We start from the raw sequence: 17914 nt of genomic DNA, 5'->3' as shown, positions 1-17914 counted from the left end.
GCGTCCTGTGTAGCTTTTGCCTGTCAAACTCCTGGCCTCACTGTAATTTATGCTACGACACCCAAGTTGCAGGGGTGCAAATGGAGATGTGAATGTTTCGCCAGATAAAAATCACACCAGAAACTGCAGTGTGGCCTGATGATCCTTTCAGTGCACATAATACAAACCACAGGAAGAGGAGGGTTTGCTTACACACAGTTACAAGTGACTGTGCTACCATAAATGTAAGATTTGAAAAACAGCATGGTGACACTGTCCAATCATATCAATCTCAGTGACACTGATTTTTCAACTTTAATACTCTGATGATACAAGAATATTGAGAAGGATGTAAGGGTGACTATTCAATTGAAAAAATACATAACATTTGAACTCTCTTGCCATTTGTATAATCTTACTACAATTTCCAGTCACAATCATCTGATGAGTGTGCTTGATGAGACATTGCAGTCTTGAACATGTATTGTTATTTTCAGAACACATCTTCACTTTCCCCCATTCATTTCCTTTTTTATTTTATCGTTTGTATCATAGTCTGTTTCCTTGAGAAACTTTCCAATTTACAAAAGCTAGGCATTATTACACATCTACATCTTAACATAAATATTTAATGTTTCAAGCTTGCAACAAAGCACTCCAGCTTGAATTAGTTGTGATTGAGGGAATAATGTAACACAAAGCACAACTACAAATCTCCAGATGTAATCTGCCCCATAAAAGCATGACGCTGTGAGTGAATACAGCGAGCTCATTTTCCATTTCTCAAAAGGAGAGGCTTGGAGTTGGACTACAGATCAGTTCTACTGGTTCTCGTGAACGCGCTTTTCGCTGATGAACTCTCTCCTCTCGCTGCGCCCCTGTGTTTGTCGGCGGGTGAACCCCGCAGAGTGTAGGGGCGGGGTTCGGGTTGATGAGGGGGGGCTCGTCGGGGGAGGCGGAGCCACGGCAGTCCTGCCTGAGCCGCCATTTTTGCAAAGGGGAAAGAGACAGGAGTGAGCGAATCGAGTTTCCAACAGTCACCATAGATAGGACAGAGAATTAAATGGTTCTGAACAAGAAAAACTTAAAATACAGGAGTCCGAGTGACACCCACGAACGACAGAACAAACGGTAGTTATTTTATGGGGGGTAGTGTTAGGCTTAACATTTTTTCCCCGTTGTTGTAAACCCGCAGTGGAGACAGTAGTCTTGTTTTGGTTGTGTGGAGACGGGCGGCGGGGGTCTCACCCGGGTCCCCTGTTCTTCTTTCACAGTACCTACAGTGGACATTAACGGTAAGTGAAGGACTTTATTCATTAAATACGGACCTTAAATCTTGAGCTGATGTGCCACTTAGTTTTCATACGAAGAGCTCATCAAATTACAGGCTAGCTAACGTTAGCTGATATAGGCTAGGCTTTCCTGTCAATGTGGATCTGCTTGGAAAGCTGCTGGTTTAACTATAACTTAGCTAGCTTCCTAACCAAGTAACTGTCTTTATAGGACTTAAAGTGTTATTTAGCAGTATTATTAGCTGTAAATACGATGACCCTATGCTGCGTTCTGCCGGAAGAGTGCTGTTCAGGCGGTGGAAGGACAGCGCACTTGGAATTTAGATGCTGGTCCTCTTACGATGATAGCAGGTCGTGGAAGCTGAACTGATACAAAGAGTAAAAGCGATGAAAAAAGTATTTTCTTCATGTAACTGGTAATAATGTGTTATTTTGGTAGGTGGCAAAATATATAAGGAAAACCAACTTTTGCCAGAATATTTATAACATTACAAGGCTTGCAGCCCAAAAACTTGGCACAGTGAGTGGCTAGCTAACCTGCTAGTATTAACGTTGTTTTTACAATTGGCTTGCTAATAGGCTGTAATATTAGCCAACATCTAGCTGTCAATTCATATAGTCTGTGCACTGGTTTTCATCTCAACTGTTACCTAGGATTTTGCGAAATATCAGGGTCCATGTACGCTTTATTTGTTGTAACAAATATTTCGGAGGTGTGTACAACAAAGCTTTTGTTTACATAGCTGGCTAGCCAGCTATAACTTGGATCCACCTTACATTGCATCGAGACAAATTCGGAAAGAGCCCGATTGCATTTCGAGATTCTCAAGTTCGTTAAAGACAACTAGCCAGTGTCCAAGTTGACGTTTCTGGCTTGCTGATCGTTCAAATAACGCATAAAACGAAGCCTCTAACTGGATACGTGAAACGAAAGGCGTTCGCCCGACTGCGCTGAGAGAATACGACAGGAGAGTCCCCACTGGGTTTTTATTACAAAATACATTTAGCTAGCTATGTGCTTAATTTAGATTCTGAATGTATGTGGATGTGCTGCAAAGGTTGGGGGAGGGGTATGGGGTGAAAAGACACAGTATCAAGAATACTGTAACCGCTGCCACCATGTATTTGCTACACTGAACCTGAAGCACTTTGAGAACAAGCCATTATGCGCCAAAACGGAAAATCGCACAGTATAACCTTCCCAGCCTACTAAGCCGATGTAACAAGCTAGCAAGCCAACTAGCCACTATGCATCCGTTTCATGAACAGTGTAACGTTACTATTGCGAACATGCGCATGCATCTAACTAGCCAGCTAGCATCCTATATATCAGATACACACATCTAGCTGAATATTGCTTTTATTGTCTAAACCTGCTAAGATTTATTAGCTAAATATCCACATGGAATCACTAATAAATGTATTTTCGTGGTGCGCGTTTGAAATCGTAATCCTTGAATTGTTTAGTCTCTCCAATTCCGGAGGTATCACTAGCTAGCTGGCTAGCTTGTTGCAGTTGCTAGCTGGTGAAGTTCGTCTTTTCCATGTCATGTCAGGCAAAAGGGACACATAAAAGCTACATGCAAACCGAACAGACAGACGGACAATTAATACACAGTCTCTCAAGAAGGCGGTGGGTAGTTTTCTACGTGCTTTTATCCGTACGTCGAGGTCTTCTTGGCCACACGATTTTTTTCGCTGTCCTCATGAAAGTGGTGTAAAAATGGCGGCCTGGGTTGATGTTGTGGTAATTTAATCTGTTCAGTCTTCCACACCCCTACCGGTCGAGCTCACTGCAGCACCGACACAGGGACACGCATCTACACAACGCGAAGGGCTCGGATATAATTTCAAATAAGTCCCATTCGAAGAAAGTAGTTGAAGAATTTACTAATGTTCAACGCTAATGTGATACAGCAAGACTGTCTTAACATTTTCCCAATATTCCTTTAACCACTGAGTTTATCTTTTTGAAAAAATAGCAAGTCTTGTTGTCTACCTCGATGTTGAACAGAATCTCAGAAATGTAGCTACCTAACGTTAGTCTGTTATTCAACCGGGTACGCCCCCTCAGAAATAACATCTGCATCCGCTGCTTCCGAATAACTTTAATTTAGAAATGACCTAAAACATTACCCTCTTGTGGAATCACATGCAGTTTGACACGGTAACAGCTTAAGGTATTAAAAAAATAGGTTAGACGTCCGTTTTTGAAATACAGTTGCGTGTTAAGTGAATAGGCGGAGGATGCAGGTCCTCATATTCTTATTTGTCAGTCTGTATGGTTTAGTCATCTATTATCGTAACCATCTTGTTTGAAATATTTATTGACTGAAAAAGATCCACACAGTGCTCTTCCTGTGTCTTTGTACGACATTGTTACAGGTTCGTTTTAGTGTGCTGAATTTTACTAATGCATTGGCAGTTTGTCACGTTACATAAAAGGATAAAATGCAACACTGTTAAAAGAGCAGTTGGGATGGGGGTGTTTCTTCCAGCCCCTTAACAGGCTCGTTATCTCTCCCCTTCTCACGGTGTTGCGTGCGTCTTTGTCAAACCCCCCAAATTCTCTTCAGAAGCCTCAGTACCCCTGATTTGGGGTTAATTTTTCACAGTCCCCACCCCCAACCTCCGTGTATTGGAAGGTGAAAGCTGGGGGGGTCAAGGATACAGTGGTTTGTGTTCAGGATGTGTAGATGGATATTAAGTGATTAAACCAATTTACTCAAAGGAATGGCGGCGTAATCAGATAATGCCAATGAACAAAAACATTTGTTCACTCAATAATCGAGTCCTGCTGTTTTTCCATTTTGAGTTTGGTGGTGGTTCGTAGAGCAGTAATGGACTGAAATATCATTAGCACGAATATCAATTTTTTACTCTCAACAGTGAGCCCCATGTTCTTTCCCTGCTCTTTCTGTCCCCCCTAAACAGGCTGTGTCTTCATGACTTTAAGATGTTTGTTCACCCACAGTGCTTGAGAGCAGTAGGGGCTACAACTTGCCTTGACTGAAAATAACATCAGTACTTCTTGTTGTGCAACATAATTTAACATAATAATACAATTGACAGTCAAGACGGCAGGAAACACGCTAGAAATAGCTGCACTTAACTTTGTGGACCGTAACATTTGACCCATCCTGTAAAAAAAGGGGTTTGAATGACCAAAACGATGGTCCCTTGTGGTTCGACTGATTGGTGAAGAATGAGAGGGAGGGAGAGCCGTTCTGTGAAACAACAGCTGTTACTCGGTGGTCTCCTTTGACATTGATAAAGACCCCGACCCCCTGCTCATACTGCCCTCCCTGCCCATCCCCCCCCCCCCCCACCCCCCCATTGGCAGAACGCTGCCCTTTTCTCAAGCCGCAGGATGGGAGGCAAACGGGGAAATGAAGTGTTGTGGCTAATCTCAGTCACGTGTGCGCTGTAATGGCGTAGCGGCGAGTGTGAGTGGCGGCGGCGCTCTCCAGCCGCACAGATGGCTAATGGGAAGCAGCGTTGCCCTCCAAGAGACAATGAGGGCCGTCTGTCTCCTGACCCGCGCGAGGAGGACCTGCCGTGCCGTGTCCAAGGAGGGCCGCAGGGGTGCCCGTTTACTGAAAAAAAAACGCCATCAGGGCGCGACGCTAACACTTTTTCCAAGGAGCGTACGTGCTCCTATGTTGAAAAATTTAGGGACACTCCAATGCATCCCAATTAGTATATGTGCTACTGAATTGTTTTTCCAGATAGCACACATCAGCTTTGTGGAGCAGTGCTCCTAAAACAGGAGCGCTATAGAGCTCTGGCCATGCACCCCCGAGTTGTGTTTTCTTATGACCAGCCTACCGCAGCTTTTATCTGTTTGCCTTTCTGTTTGCCGTGCCTTTATTTCCGCGGATACCAGGCACGGTCCCCTGTGACCCTGTTTCCAGCGTCCGTACCAGCTACATGGGCTCTGCTCCCAGCTGGGTCGCCAGACCTGCCAAATCAGGCGTTGCCCTCGTAGTGAAAAATTTAGTTCGGCGCCAACAAAAACCTCGTTTTTGAAACGGTTTGCTTAATGTGGTTTTTTTTGGACTCTTTTCCCACATCGTGTGATCTTGTGGCAGTTACCTGTGGGTGCGTAGCGAGTCCTCAGAAGAACAGGAAAAAGAGGCGAAATTGTGGCCTGCTGACAGCCTGAGATGACGGGAAGGTCGTGTGTTTGGAGGGGGTACAGGAGCACACACGTTTCTGGTCCAGATCCAGGTCAGGTAGGTAGGGTGGAACTGGGGGTGCCAACTATAACCACCACCACACACAGACCTGCTGTCTGATCCTGTGCATAACACACACACACATGCACGCACACACACACAACCATTTGAGTCACAGGATCTGTAGCCCAATGTCTTTGTCAGACACTGCTGTGCACAGGCCTGTATTGGACACTGTGCTGTACTGTGTACTGGCCTGTGTGTTTTGTTCTGTGCATCACCCTGTATGAGATATTGTGCTGTGCACAAGCCTATTTCAGGCAGCTGTGCTCAGACCTGTGTCAGACACTGTGCTGTGCGTTGGCCTATGTCAGACGTTGTGCTGTGCACCGGCCTGTGTTAGATTCTGCGCTGTGCACCAGAATGTCAGACACTGCCCTGTACTGTGCACTGGCCTGTGTCACACACTGTGCTGTGCAGTGTACCGTAGCCACTGTGCCTTATCGCGTGCATTAATCGCAGAACAGTCAGTGAAGCTGAAGTATGTTTTTTAGTCCCAGTTGAACGACGCGGGTGTTGCTTCATCGAGACCGCCATCCTGGCGTGAAAGCGGTCGGTTCAGTGGAGGCCGAGAATGCTCCCAGTCCGCCAGGCTTGTGCGCAAGTCCCGCTTTTGTTTTGTCTACAGCGTAAACACACACCAGGTGCAGCGGTGGAGCCGGGGTGTTGGACAAACACACCTGCCACCGCTGGAGCTACAGCCGCACGGACAGCAACCACAGCGCAACCAGGAAAGGAGACCATCTCTGCGTGTCTCAGTCTGAAATCGGGCGCATTGGTTAAATGCATCCTGTGTATTATTATTTCTTTCACTGCGCGCGGCTGGAGTGTATCCCTGTATTCAGGTTCTGGGGCTCGCTGGCGAGCTGTGAGGTGGGGGGCCCGTGAATGTGGGGCTGCTCTCCGGGACGCTGTGAGGTCGGGCATTGTGCTGTGGCAGCGCGGGGTCACGAGGCTCGGCGTTTCCGATGGCTCCGGAGCCGGAGACGCCGCCTGCATAGCAATGGCGCGCTTCGTTCCGGGCCGGCCTGGCGGCGCGCTCTGAAAGGTCTCCATTTTGTGTCGATGGAGATCAATAGTGCTTTGGGAGAGGACGTGCTTTATCCAGTCGGAAGCCTTGTAAAGCTCTCCCCCTTTTCCCCTCCTTAAAGCGGCAGTGGGCCTGGCGCGTTGTCCAATTAGGCCTGAGCGTCGGCTGTCTCCTGTTCTGTCGGTTTGCACTCATGTCTGTGTGTGTGTGTGTGTGTATGTATGCATGTCTGTGTTTGTGTGTGCCTGCCTGTCTGCGTGTGTCTGTTCATATATATGTATGTGTGTGTGTCCATGTTCGTGTGTGCGTCTGTCTGTGTGTATATGCGTGCGTGTGTGTCTGTGTATATGAGCATGTGTGGAAGTGTGTATGTCTGTCTCCGTGAGTGTGTGTGTGTGTGTGTGTGTGTGTGTGTGTGTGTGTGTATGTACATGTTTGTGTTTTAGTGAGTAAACATGTGGTCACATGAGTCCACGGCAGGTCCAGGGCTGAATTAATTTAGTGCAGCCAGTCCCCGTTGGGCCTGCAACCTCATTACCGTCCCACGGTCCTCGGTTCACACCTTCCACGGTCCCGCTCCGCAGAGGCCTGGCACCTTACCCCCTCTCCCATCTCCTGGCTCACTGCCCCTGGCCGGAGCTGCACTCTCCCTCCCTCCGCTTCCACCCACCCACACACCCTCAGCAGAGAGGGAGAGGGGGAGGAGAGAGAGGCACCGGGGGGCGTGGTCAGGATGCCACCCGCACACAGTCACACTCACTCAGCGGAGAGGGGAGAGGGGGAGGAGACAGAGGGACAGGGGGCGTGGTCAGGATGCCACCCGCACACAGTCACACTCAGCGGAGAGGGGAGAGGGGGAGGAGGCAGAGGAACAGGGGGCGTGATCAGGATGCTGACGCAGGAAGGATTCGTCAAATATAAGGGTGCACACAGACACTCATTCTCACGTACTCTTACCCAAACAGACACACAGCACGCGTGCTGGGGTGCATGCACAGGGAATGGCGTGGGTGGTGGGTGTCCGTGTGTGGCTGCCCCCCCTCGTGGCAGTGGCCTATCCCTCCCTGCACTCTCTGTAAATCCCTGAGAGGGACGGGTTTTGCCGTGTGCAGCTGCATGAGGCGGCGTCTGATTGTTTGCTGTGTCGACAGACGGAGAGGTGACCCGCCTCTCCCCGGGGGGCGGATCCATGGCAGACAGGGAGGGGAGGGGCATCACGGGTGGCACACCTCTGCTCTCACCTCGCCCCACCTGACAGACACGCACACGCAGTGATGCGTTAGTGGCTTCACGCTTTAATGGGAGAGACCATGTACCCCTGTGGGGTGGGGCTGGCACAGAGCTTCCCTCCCAAATTCTAGCCATAAATCATTTGGACTGAATGGACTCTCTGCTCATGCTTTTGTCTGGTCTGGTCTACAGAATAGTGGATGCGTGCATGTGTGTGTGCACGCACGTGTGTGTGTGTGTGTGTGTGTGTTGTGAGCCTGTGTGTGTGTGTGTGTGCTCGTGTGCGTGCTATGAGCCTGTGTGTGTGCTTGTATGTGCTGTGTGTGTGTCTCTGTGTGCTGTGAGCCTGTGTGTGTGTGTGTGTGTGTGTGTGTGTGTGTGTGCACATGTGCATGCTCGTGTGTGTGTGTATGTGTGTTGTGAGCCTGTGTGTGCGTGTGTGTGTGTGTGTGTGTGTGTGTTGTGAGCCTGTGTGTGTGTGTGTGTGTGTTGTGAGCCTGTGTGTATATGTGTGTGTATGTGCTGTGTGTGTAGTGTTGTGAGCCTGTGTGTGTGTGTGTTGTGAGCCTGTGTGTGTGTGTGTGTGTGTGTGTGTGTGTGTGTGTGTGTGTGTGTGTGTGTGTGTGTGTGTGTGTGTGTGTGTGTGTGTGTGTGTGTGTGTGTGTGTGTGTATGTGCTGTGTGTGTATATGTGTGTGTGTGTGTATGTGCTGTGTGTGTAGTGTAGCTCAGGGCAGCTGAAGGGCAGTGGCGGTGCTGTCTGAGCTGGTCACAGTGCTCTGGCTTCCCAGCCTCCCGCTGTCACCTCTCCACCTGTCCCCCGCAGGCAGCGAGGAAGAGGAGTCTGATCGGCCCTGGCTGCTCCCCTCTGCGGGGGAGAGAAAGTCCACTGTCACGCTCTCTGGAGCAGGCGGAGAACGTCCCCCCCCCGTGGGCCTGGTCCTGCTGAAGGAAGCCGTGGTATTTCGGGGCAGGCCTCCGTAGCACAATGGCCGGGCCGGGCTGTGCCCCGGCAGCGCCCCGTCACACGGGCATTGAGGGGAAGTGCAGTTTCAGGTATCGCCGCTTTCGCCGCGCTCCGCAGAGCAGACCCTTCTTATCGGCCCCGGCTCTCCGGCGCCCGTCCCAGAGACGGGTCGCAGCTGCCGGGCTCCCTTTGGGCCCCGCCCCCCCCCCCCCCCACCCTCCCGAACCCCCTCCCTGCTCCTCTTTCTCCTGCCAACTGCGCGGCACGTAACCGTGGCGACCCGCCGGACGGACGGTGGCATTGCAGCGCGGTGACGTAACGCGTGAAGTGAGCCGTGGGATCGGGCGTGCAACAGGACCGTGTTTTCGGGGGGGGGGGGGAGGGGTTTGGGGGGTTGCGGTTGATGACTAACCACCCTGGCTCCGGTCGCTCATTAGAGCTAGCGCTGCGCTGCACCGCTCCGCAGCCAGGTCGCCACGGAAACGACTCCGCATTTCTCCTCCGTAGCGCTGCGCGTTTGACACGCCGATCAATGCGAGAGCGGTCGCTGTGGAGCCCTGTTAGAGCTGTGGGCCGGGATGGAGGCCCGGGACTCCCCCCCCAGCCTCGCGGTGGGGTGCGCGGAACGTTCTGGGTCTCCCCCCCCCCCCCCCGGCTCCGGGGCGAGCGGGCGCAGGTGAACGGGGACGTCGGTGGCTCTGGCTCTGGCTCGGGTTCTGATCCCATGCACTGTGCTGCGCTCACCAGCTGGGCCCCAGCCAGACTGTGCGCAGCTCAGGAGGAAACAGAAGAACAACATCTGGCTTTGAGCTTACAGTGCCTTTAACTGTGCGTGTGCGTCTGTGTGTGTGTGTGTGTGTGTGTGTGTGTGGCCCTGGGGTGGCCTTTACAGGCAGTTCCTCTCTCTCTCTCTTCCTCTCTTCCACTTGTATGTAAAATGCTTTATTGGCATGACTTAATTCAGGTTGCCATAGATTTACAAAAAATGTTACAATGTATGTAAACTACAATGCAACATGCCATGAAATATAAACAAGCATGTAGCAAGAATATGTAAATTCATAAACTAATAGTTAGAATAATAATAATAATAATGACAATAAAAATAATTGGCAGTTTTTCATAATTATCATTTAGGGTCGCGACTCTCTTCCTCTGTCTCCCTCTCCCCCTGTGTGTCTCTCTCCCTTTCTTTCTCTTTTCCTCGCTGTCTGTCTGTCTCTCTCTTCCCCTCTCCCCCTCCCTCTGTGTGTTTCTCTCTCTCCCTTTCTCTTTTCCTCGATGTCTCTCTCTCCCTCACACCCCCTCTCTCCCTCTCTCCCCCTCCCTCGGTGTGTTTCTCTCTCTCCCTCCCTCCGTCCCTCTCTCCCTCTCCCTCTCTCTCTCAGCGGGCAGTGCTGGGTGAGGTCCGCTCCTATCTAGCTGCTGATTGGTGAGCTCTGTGGAGTGTGGAAGTGAGCGCTGCTGTTCTCAGTCTTGTACCTTTGTGTGTGAGTGGTGGTGCAGGGGTCATTATCCTCTGCATCGTTACTATTTCCTGGATGCAGAAAGCGTTTATGTAATAAAGGCTTGATGTGCAGCTTGGCTCCTCCCACTCCCTTTCGCACATGCTCAGAAAGACGCTGATGTCTTGGGCCTCCCTGGGTGGTAGTGCCTCTGGAGGGTGTGTTTTGAGTGGTGCCTGTGCTGATCTGACACTGCACAGATCACTTTTTCCCCATCTCTGCCAGAAGTAAAGGATTGTGGGATTGCCCGGCTGGCATTATGGGGACTGTGATTCATGAGGAGACCGCTGGGCACTTGTAGCCTGTCTGTCTGTCGGCTGTGTGTGCGCACGCTTCTTAAACTCTGTATTTTGCATATGTATGTAATAACATGCGTTTTCCGCGCCAGTGTGTGTTTTGCATGTGTGTGTGTGTGTGACTCAGTCTGTGATGCCCGTTTGTAGTGGCAGTGCTAACGGCAGCTCCTATTGGAATATCCTTATTTCCATTTCTCCCAGCTGAAAGTCAAATGAAACATTAATACGAGGCGCAAAGTGGAACACCTGACACATTAAACCTGCTCAGTGTGCAGCGAGTTCAGGAGGGGACAGCGTCTGAGTCGGAGTGTGCCAGCGGACATGGATAAGCGGAGGGATGGAGGGATGGAGGGAGGTGAATACAGGGCTGTTTATGGACACCCTGGTCCTGACCTCCAAACACGCTCGTTTCCCACCCAAGCCTTTAGCCTCAGGGTGAATTCAGACCCCCTGCTTGGAGGCCTGTGATTGGCCGTGGAGGAGGGGGCAGTCTGACCCTAGCTGTGCCCACATTTGGAGGGTCGGGCGAACCTCACTTTCAGAACCGCCAGATAGACGCACTGCGAGCGAGGTTCTAATGGACACTCCTAATGGAGAGACTCTGCCAGCTTCCCTTCTGCGATAATCATTATCTCTGTTTGTCTGTTTTTCTGTCTCTGTCTCCTCTCTCCCCGGGCTACAGGAGTGGTTGGGTTGGTAGGTAACTTTAAACTGCGTTCCCTGTCCTTTTAATTAGGAACTGGGGCACTCCCCGTCCCCCTTCCTGCTCCCGGCTCCCAGGCCTTTAGGAAGTGGGCGGGAGTAACAGCTCCTGCGGGACTGTGACGGACAGCCCCGTCGGAGGAAATGGGCGGAGCTCAGACGTCGTCCACCGCGTTTTTACTGTACTCCTTTATTTCACCTCCTTGTGAGTCCTGACTGCGTCTGGGCTGGAGTACAGTGTGTGTGTGTGTGTGTGTGTGTGGCTCATGGCGAAAGAATTCGGGTGGGGTTGTGTATTTCTGTCGTGTGTGTGTGCGGGCTCGTGCGCCTGTGTGTGTCTAAGAAGAGTGGGGGTCTATGTCTGTGCTAGATTTGTGGTGTGAGAGCGAAAGAGCCAGAGAGAGAGAGAGAATGTGTGTGTGTGTGTGTGTGTGTGTCTGCATTCCTGAGCAGTGACCGCAGGATTCCCTTGCTGGGGTGAAGACGGGCTCAGTAGAGGGGGCGCATGTTTGAAGCGGTGTGTCCTTTTGGAGGGGGAGACTTGCTTTATTGCAGCGGGCCCTGGAGTCGGAGGCAGCAGAGCTGTTTTACTGTTGTTCGTATTTTATGCTAAACTGCTGCCTTTTACAGGGAAGGTTTGTGTAACGGGAGCCTCTTTTTGGCGGTGTGTCTGCCTTGCGTAGTCCTCCTGCTGTTTAAATGGTGCGCTAAATGTTTAAGTGGTGGCACACAAAGGCAGTTAGTAATAACAGTGAGTTCCCTCCTCAGCAACTGAGGTTTGAGTCCAGAAGTGAAGAGTGTGGCACAGCCCGGGGGCCCAACGGCTGGGCTCCTGTATCTCAGACACAAAATTCAAATTCAAGTTTCTTTATTGGCAGGAAATACTTATGTAAATATTGCCAAAGCATCAGAAATAGATTGAAATACTCATGTACAGCGAAATACTAATAACAGTACAGCCTCTCTCACACTCACGCATACGGCATGCGTACGCACACAGGCACCACACACACACACACACACACTGCACGCTCACACACACACACACACTGCACGCTCACACACACACACACACGCGCACACACGCCAACGCACGCACGCACGCCAACACAAATATATTGACGCGCGTGCAAGCGGCTGCATATGACACACATGTACCTGCGTATACACGCAAAACCCTCGGACACGCCGGTGCAGCTTCGCAAAGCAGGGCCCAGACAGGAATGCACCCACAAATACTCAGACAGTACAAACACATGAGCTCATGCTCGGCTTTAATGCACACCTCTCTGTGTGAGGGCACAGCCCAAACCCGTTCCTGGAGACCTGCCGTCCACAGAGCGCCCCTCATTCAGCAGCCAGAGATCTCATCGAGCTGCTAATTCCTACAATCTGCTCTGCTAAATTAGAGCTGAAATGAAAACCTACGAGACAGTGGGTTCCCAGGAACAGGGCAGCCCTGTTCTCAGCCTCTCTCTCTCTCTCTCTCCACACTGCTATTAATTATCCCTGGAGCAGACAGGTGTCGTCTCTGTCAGTATCTGGCCGGCCTCATCACTGCCCCACTGTGCACCTTCATTTTCGCCAGACTGCCCCCCCCCCCCCCGCCCATTTTTCCTGATTCGCCAAACAAACGGGGCGCTGACCGTCTCCTTTACCTCCCGGGGTCTGCCCGCGTGCAGTGTGTCTGTTACAGGAGAGCTCTGTGTCTCTCTGGCTCACAGCGCCTGCTGAAAGCACAGGCCCTCTGCGGGGCCGGTGTCTCTCTGGCTCAAAGCACAGGCCCTTTGCGGGGCCGGTGGCCACTCGGGCCGGTGAAGCTAGAGCCGTAATGGCTGCTTCCCGAGCGCTGGTCAAGGGCGCCGGCGCTGGGGAGGGGAAGACGCAGACACTCGAGCGTGAGCACACAGTCAGATGTGCCCTAATGCCCTTTCCTCCTCGCTGTGGTGTATCGAGTGGGGCTGGACTGACCTGCCGTTTCCCTGATAAACATCTTTGAAGACTGACTGATATACGTCTGAAGCTACTACTTACCAATGGTCGTTTCCTGTTTCTCATTGAATGCATTGCATTCACATATTTACTCATTTATTATCTGATGCGATTCCTATGCAGCAGGGCTTTTTAAACCGGATTATTTGAAGCATTTGATATTACCAGGTCATTTGTATCTTATTTTTATGGATTATTATTAGTTAAGGAAGGTTTTTTTTTTCAGAAGGTTATTTTTAACCTGTTGGCCTTATTTAGTTCTTTTTCTGTTCCCTCTGTGTGCGCGTGTGTGTCTGTGTGTGTGCGTGCGCGCGCGCATGCGTGTGTGTGTTAGTGAGTGACCCAGGGAGAGCATCATAGCTCAGCAGGATAGATCTGCTGTGTGCTGGGGACGGCGATAAAGGCGTTTGTGTGTTTGAGCTGTGAAAGAACAGTCGTTTAATTCAAAGTGAAATGGCAACAGTCATGATTCCTCCTCCTTTTGTTAATGGGAACCCCTTCTTGGCGCTGCGGAGCTCCCTCTAGTGGGCTCCCAGGGTACTTTGACACACTGCAGTCCTTTGAATGCTTAGAGGTCGCTTTGTACCGCTGAAGTAGCCTTCACATATGCCTGCCACTGTTTAACAATGGAAACTGCTAGAATCTCTCCCCGGAGCATATTTAAGGTCATCTAAATCTTGCCTGTTGTACAGAATATCCCTCCACGGGTGAACATGGCGAACTGTTGCGGAATGCATTTGTTTGTTAATGCATAGCTGCTGTTTAATGTGTTATAACTCACTGGTCTGACCCTGTGTTTCTCTCTCCCTGTGTGTCCGCAGGCTTGGTGGATGCACTTAGATGTGTGCAATGAGTGCTGTGGCTGGCATGCCTCAGTGTTTTGGATCCTCCTGCTCTGGACTCAGTAGGACAAGAATTTCTCAGAAGAGAACGTCATGAGCATAGCAGTCCCAGTAGGGGTGGACACTGGAAACACCTCGTACCTGGACATGGCTGCAGGCTCGGAGTGAGTGCTCTCTCTCTCTCTCTCTCCCTCTCTCTCTGTCTCTCTCTCTCTCTCTCTCTCTCTGTCCGTCTGTCTCCTCAGTGTCCGTCTGTCCTCAGGCCGTGGCGTATCATCACAAGCTCAGCAGTGTGTGCCTCTCTCCCAGAAGGATTGGCCTTTTCTCTCTTTCATCTCGCTGTAGAAAGCTGGGAGTTATGTCTTATTGTTTTCCCCATTTCTGAATATTTATCAGATTGCAGGAGAAAGCGCACTCCTGTCTCTACCTCACCTGTTGTGTAGGGGCCACATATTCATTACTCTTTTGGTAGCCATGGCTTTTTCAGTGGCTGTGCTATGTTGACTAAGCCTGTGCTTAGTAAGGATCTATCACTGCTCGGTGTCTGACTGCAAGCTCCTCTCTGCTAAGAAGTGGGTTGAGTTTGTTTCTCTCTGTACCCTTATCCATCTCTCTCTCTCTCTCTCTCTCTCACTCACCGTCTGTCTCTCTTGCTTTCCCTCACTCTGTCTCTCTCTCTTGCACCACAAGCCTTCATTTGAGTTTGAACCAGAAAAACCTTTTCACAATGTGCAAAACGGGCAGATTTTGGCTGTGTCCCCGTACGAAGGCAGCTGCCTCGCTGCCTGCGCCCTTAGAAGTGAGCTCCCTCTGAAGGCTGCCTCCTGACGGAAAAGGGACTTCAAAAGGAGGAGAATTTGGGACGCAGAGCATTCACATACCCACAGGAGATCAGTGTTTACTGTTACAGCCAACGGCTTTTTACTTTCCAACTAGGAGAATAAATACGGATCTTGTCATTGTAGCCACAATCGTCCTGATTCTCTATTTAAGGGAAAACAAAACTGGTTTTACGTTCAGCTAACTGCATAACTAGCCACTGGTTCATGTACTTTTAGATATTACTACAACAAATTATGGAGTTCACTGTGTATTCCACATTTCCACTGCTTTGCTGGTTTGAGCCACCATTCATTTAACGGAAGGGAGGAATCTGAGGAAATCGCAAGGCCCTATGGGATATCCTTCCAGCTGAAGGACGCGTCAGATGTCGCCTTCAGGTTTAACTGAAACAAGGCACCCTAGAAGGACGCATTTTTTGATGACTTTGGTTTGGGACACGCCTACCAAGTACAAGTGTGAAAAATAGTGAAAATGTAGCCTTCAAAAGCTGCCTTCTGGTGCAGCTGACTTCGTATTGGGACACAGCCATTGTGTTTCAAAGTGAGCGTGCTTTTCAGTGATTATTATTTGGCTGCTGCCTCTCGGCTCCATTTTGGCTCTGTGGCCCTTTGTTTCTCTCGCTCGTTCTCTTCCTGCTGTTCAGCCTGTTCCACTGGAGCAGACTCGTCCGCTGCAGGTAGTAATGTGCCCACTGTGTGGCCGGCCTGTTCGTGTCCGTGGGCACATGTGACCTGCGCTGCGAGCGGTAGGCAGCGTGCGGGGCTGCACTGAGCTGACCCTGGGGCTGTGCCGGAGGGGTCAGTGCAGAGGGACCCTCTGTGGGATCAGAGTGTCTTTATGGTGCAGCACATGTGACCTCTCTCCCGCCCCGTCGTCCCGGGAACGCTTAACTGAGTGACAGCTGAGCTCCTTCCAAACTCCGAAAATCCCCGCCCTCCCTCCCTCCCTCCCTCACTCCCTCCCTCCCTCCTCCCCCTGAGCTGAGCAGGCCCCGTTGCCATGGTGAGTGTTGTGCAGTCGCAGAGTGACAGGTGGCCCTCTCCCGTTTTACGCGACTTAATTTGTCCCAGCGCACCCCCCCTCCCCTCCCCTCCGCTCCATGGCCGCGGGCACTCCCTGTAAGCCCTTTGGTTTTGAGGGCCGCTCCTGCCTGCACTGATCTGCGTGACGCACGTTAGCGGGCTCGGAGCGCACACCGCGAGCACAGGCCCGTGTCCGGAGCCTGCCGCCCCCAGGGCCCTCCCCCCGCCATGGTGGCCCGGTCACAGGGGAGCCCCCGGCCCAGCCCTGGCCCAGCGGCCCGGTCGCCCCACGGCCTCGCCTCCCCGCCTTAGGAACGCTGGGTGACGACCGCGCTCCTGCCTGAGATAATTATGCGCAGAGTCAGACCGCCCCCAGCGGCCGGGGAGGCGGAGCTTTGCTTGCTGTCCTCTTCTCCCTCAGGTGAGAAGGAGGCCCTTGTTGTGCTGAGGCGGGGTGGGTAAAATGGCAGCTCCTTGCGCATTATCTCTGTTCTGAGTGCGCTTTTCTGCAGCTGCTGTGTCAGGTCTCGCACACGGCTGCTAATCGCTGTTAGGATACGCCCACTGAGTGATGTCACTGCGTGTCATTAGCGAGGGAAGCTAAGTTCTTGAGCCTGACTCCTGATGAGCGCTCTGTTTATGGCAGTTTGTGTCTGTGTGCAGGTGTTGCTCAGCTCAGACCCGCTCCAGCAGCACCGTGTTGGCTGTGCTGCTCCAGCCCTGAATGGCCGCTCTCAGTCCAGCAGAGCAGCGCTCACAGTGTCCGAGTGTCGCTGCGGAAGCTCGTTTGAAAACGAATGTGAATGTGAAGGCATTAAAATTTAAACGCCCCACGCGGAGAGCATATAAAGCGCCACCGAGCGCCGCCGCAGAGGCTCATGGGCCGTGCCTTGGCCCAGCGTCGGTGGGAGGACCCGGGTGTTCTGGGACACGGGCAGCGGAGGGAACGAGGGTTTCTGCTCATGAAGCTTTGAGCGGCTAACCCAGAGCGGCTAACCCAGAGCGGCTAACCCTGAGCGGCTAACCCTGAGCGGCTAACCCAGAGCGGCGTGCTCAGGCTCACGCCCGGCTAACTTCACCTCGGCTTAATGAACGGGGCGGGCTCTGCGCCAGCGCCTCAGAGTCACCGCGTCTTCTGCAGAGGAGCGGTGGTGCGGCTGAGAACAGCGCCGTGCGCACAGCCCTTATGACCTCACGCTTCGCTGGGAAACAGGGAGAGGAGCGTGGGAAGGGTGGCGGAGCGGCGTGGCCATGTTGCCGTAGCGCTGAGCCGGGGCCGGTGTAGCGTAAGCGTAGCGTCGAGCGGCGGACAGGCTGCCCCTCCCCCTCCCCCTCCCCCCCGCGCGGCGTGTCACCGGGGCGCTGGACTCGCCGGCGCGGGCAGCAGCTGCAGCCGAGCCCTCCGGGGCAGCCAGGAGCCGTCGGGACCGGACGGCGCTATGGAGACGGCGCCCGCGGCAACGTGCTGCGTGCGCGCGCGTGGTTCTGTGATTATTTATTTATTTACTCCTTCTTTTTCTGTGTGTGCGCGAGTGTGCGCTGATGGCGACGGAGGGTTACCATGGCAGCGAGTGGGATTGCTCCAGAGTCGAGGCGTTGCCTCTGGCTCTGCTGCCTCTCTCTCTCTCTCTCTCTCCCCCTCCCTCTCCCTCCCTCCCTCCCTCCCGCCTTGTCCTCATCTTTATTTCAGTCCTCTTGTCGCCCTCTCAACAGGTGTGTGTGTGTGTGCGTGCGTGTGTGGGTGTGTGTGTGAGCGTTACGGGTAGAGTAGTAGAAGCCTGTGGAGGTGTGTAGCGGGGCTATGTTTAGCTCCGCTCTCTGAGCGCTGCGTTAGCGCTGCTGTCGCTCTGCTATTCCTGACTGCTGGGATTAGCAGCGCCTCTGCCGCCAGCCCCACGGAGGCCCTGCGTCCAGCGCCCTGCTCCGCCCTCTCTGTCTCTATGCAAATTAGACCCATTCGATTGGTTTGATTCTGTC

At 52.2% G+C, this 17914-nt stretch overlaps 1 protein-coding gene and 1 long non-coding RNA gene across 2 annotated transcripts in view; one reads left to right on the top strand and one right to left on the bottom strand.

The window, feature by feature from the left end:
- Positions 1 to 260: 260 nt before the first annotated feature.
- Positions 261 to 3430, bottom strand: LOC118231713. Its single transcript, XR_004766131.1, has 2 exons — positions 2937 to 3430; positions 261 to 955 (listed from the first exon to the last, which is right to left on the bottom strand). It is a non-coding gene; the product is annotated as an uncharacterized LOC118231713 (long non-coding RNA).
- The window catches only part of kmt2e (lysine (K)-specific methyltransferase 2E), a 44153-nt gene continuing 27192 nt past the window's right edge, over positions 954 to 17914 (top strand). Inside the window, 2 exon segments of the mRNA XM_035425820.1 lie at positions 954 to 1274; positions 14052 to 14236. Of these exon segments, the coding sequence (XP_035281711.1) occupies positions 14166 to 14236 (71 nt within the window). The 5' untranslated portion in view covers positions 954 to 1274; positions 14052 to 14165.

The sequence above is a fragment of the Anguilla anguilla genome, chromosome 7, assembly GCF_013347855.1.
Source record: "Anguilla anguilla isolate fAngAng1 chromosome 7, fAngAng1.pri, whole genome shotgun sequence".
NCBI lineage: Eukaryota > Metazoa > Chordata > Actinopteri > Anguilliformes > Anguillidae > Anguilla > Anguilla anguilla.
Note: the sequence above shows the minus strand (reverse complement) of the source record. Positions and strands in the feature narration are given on the sequence as shown.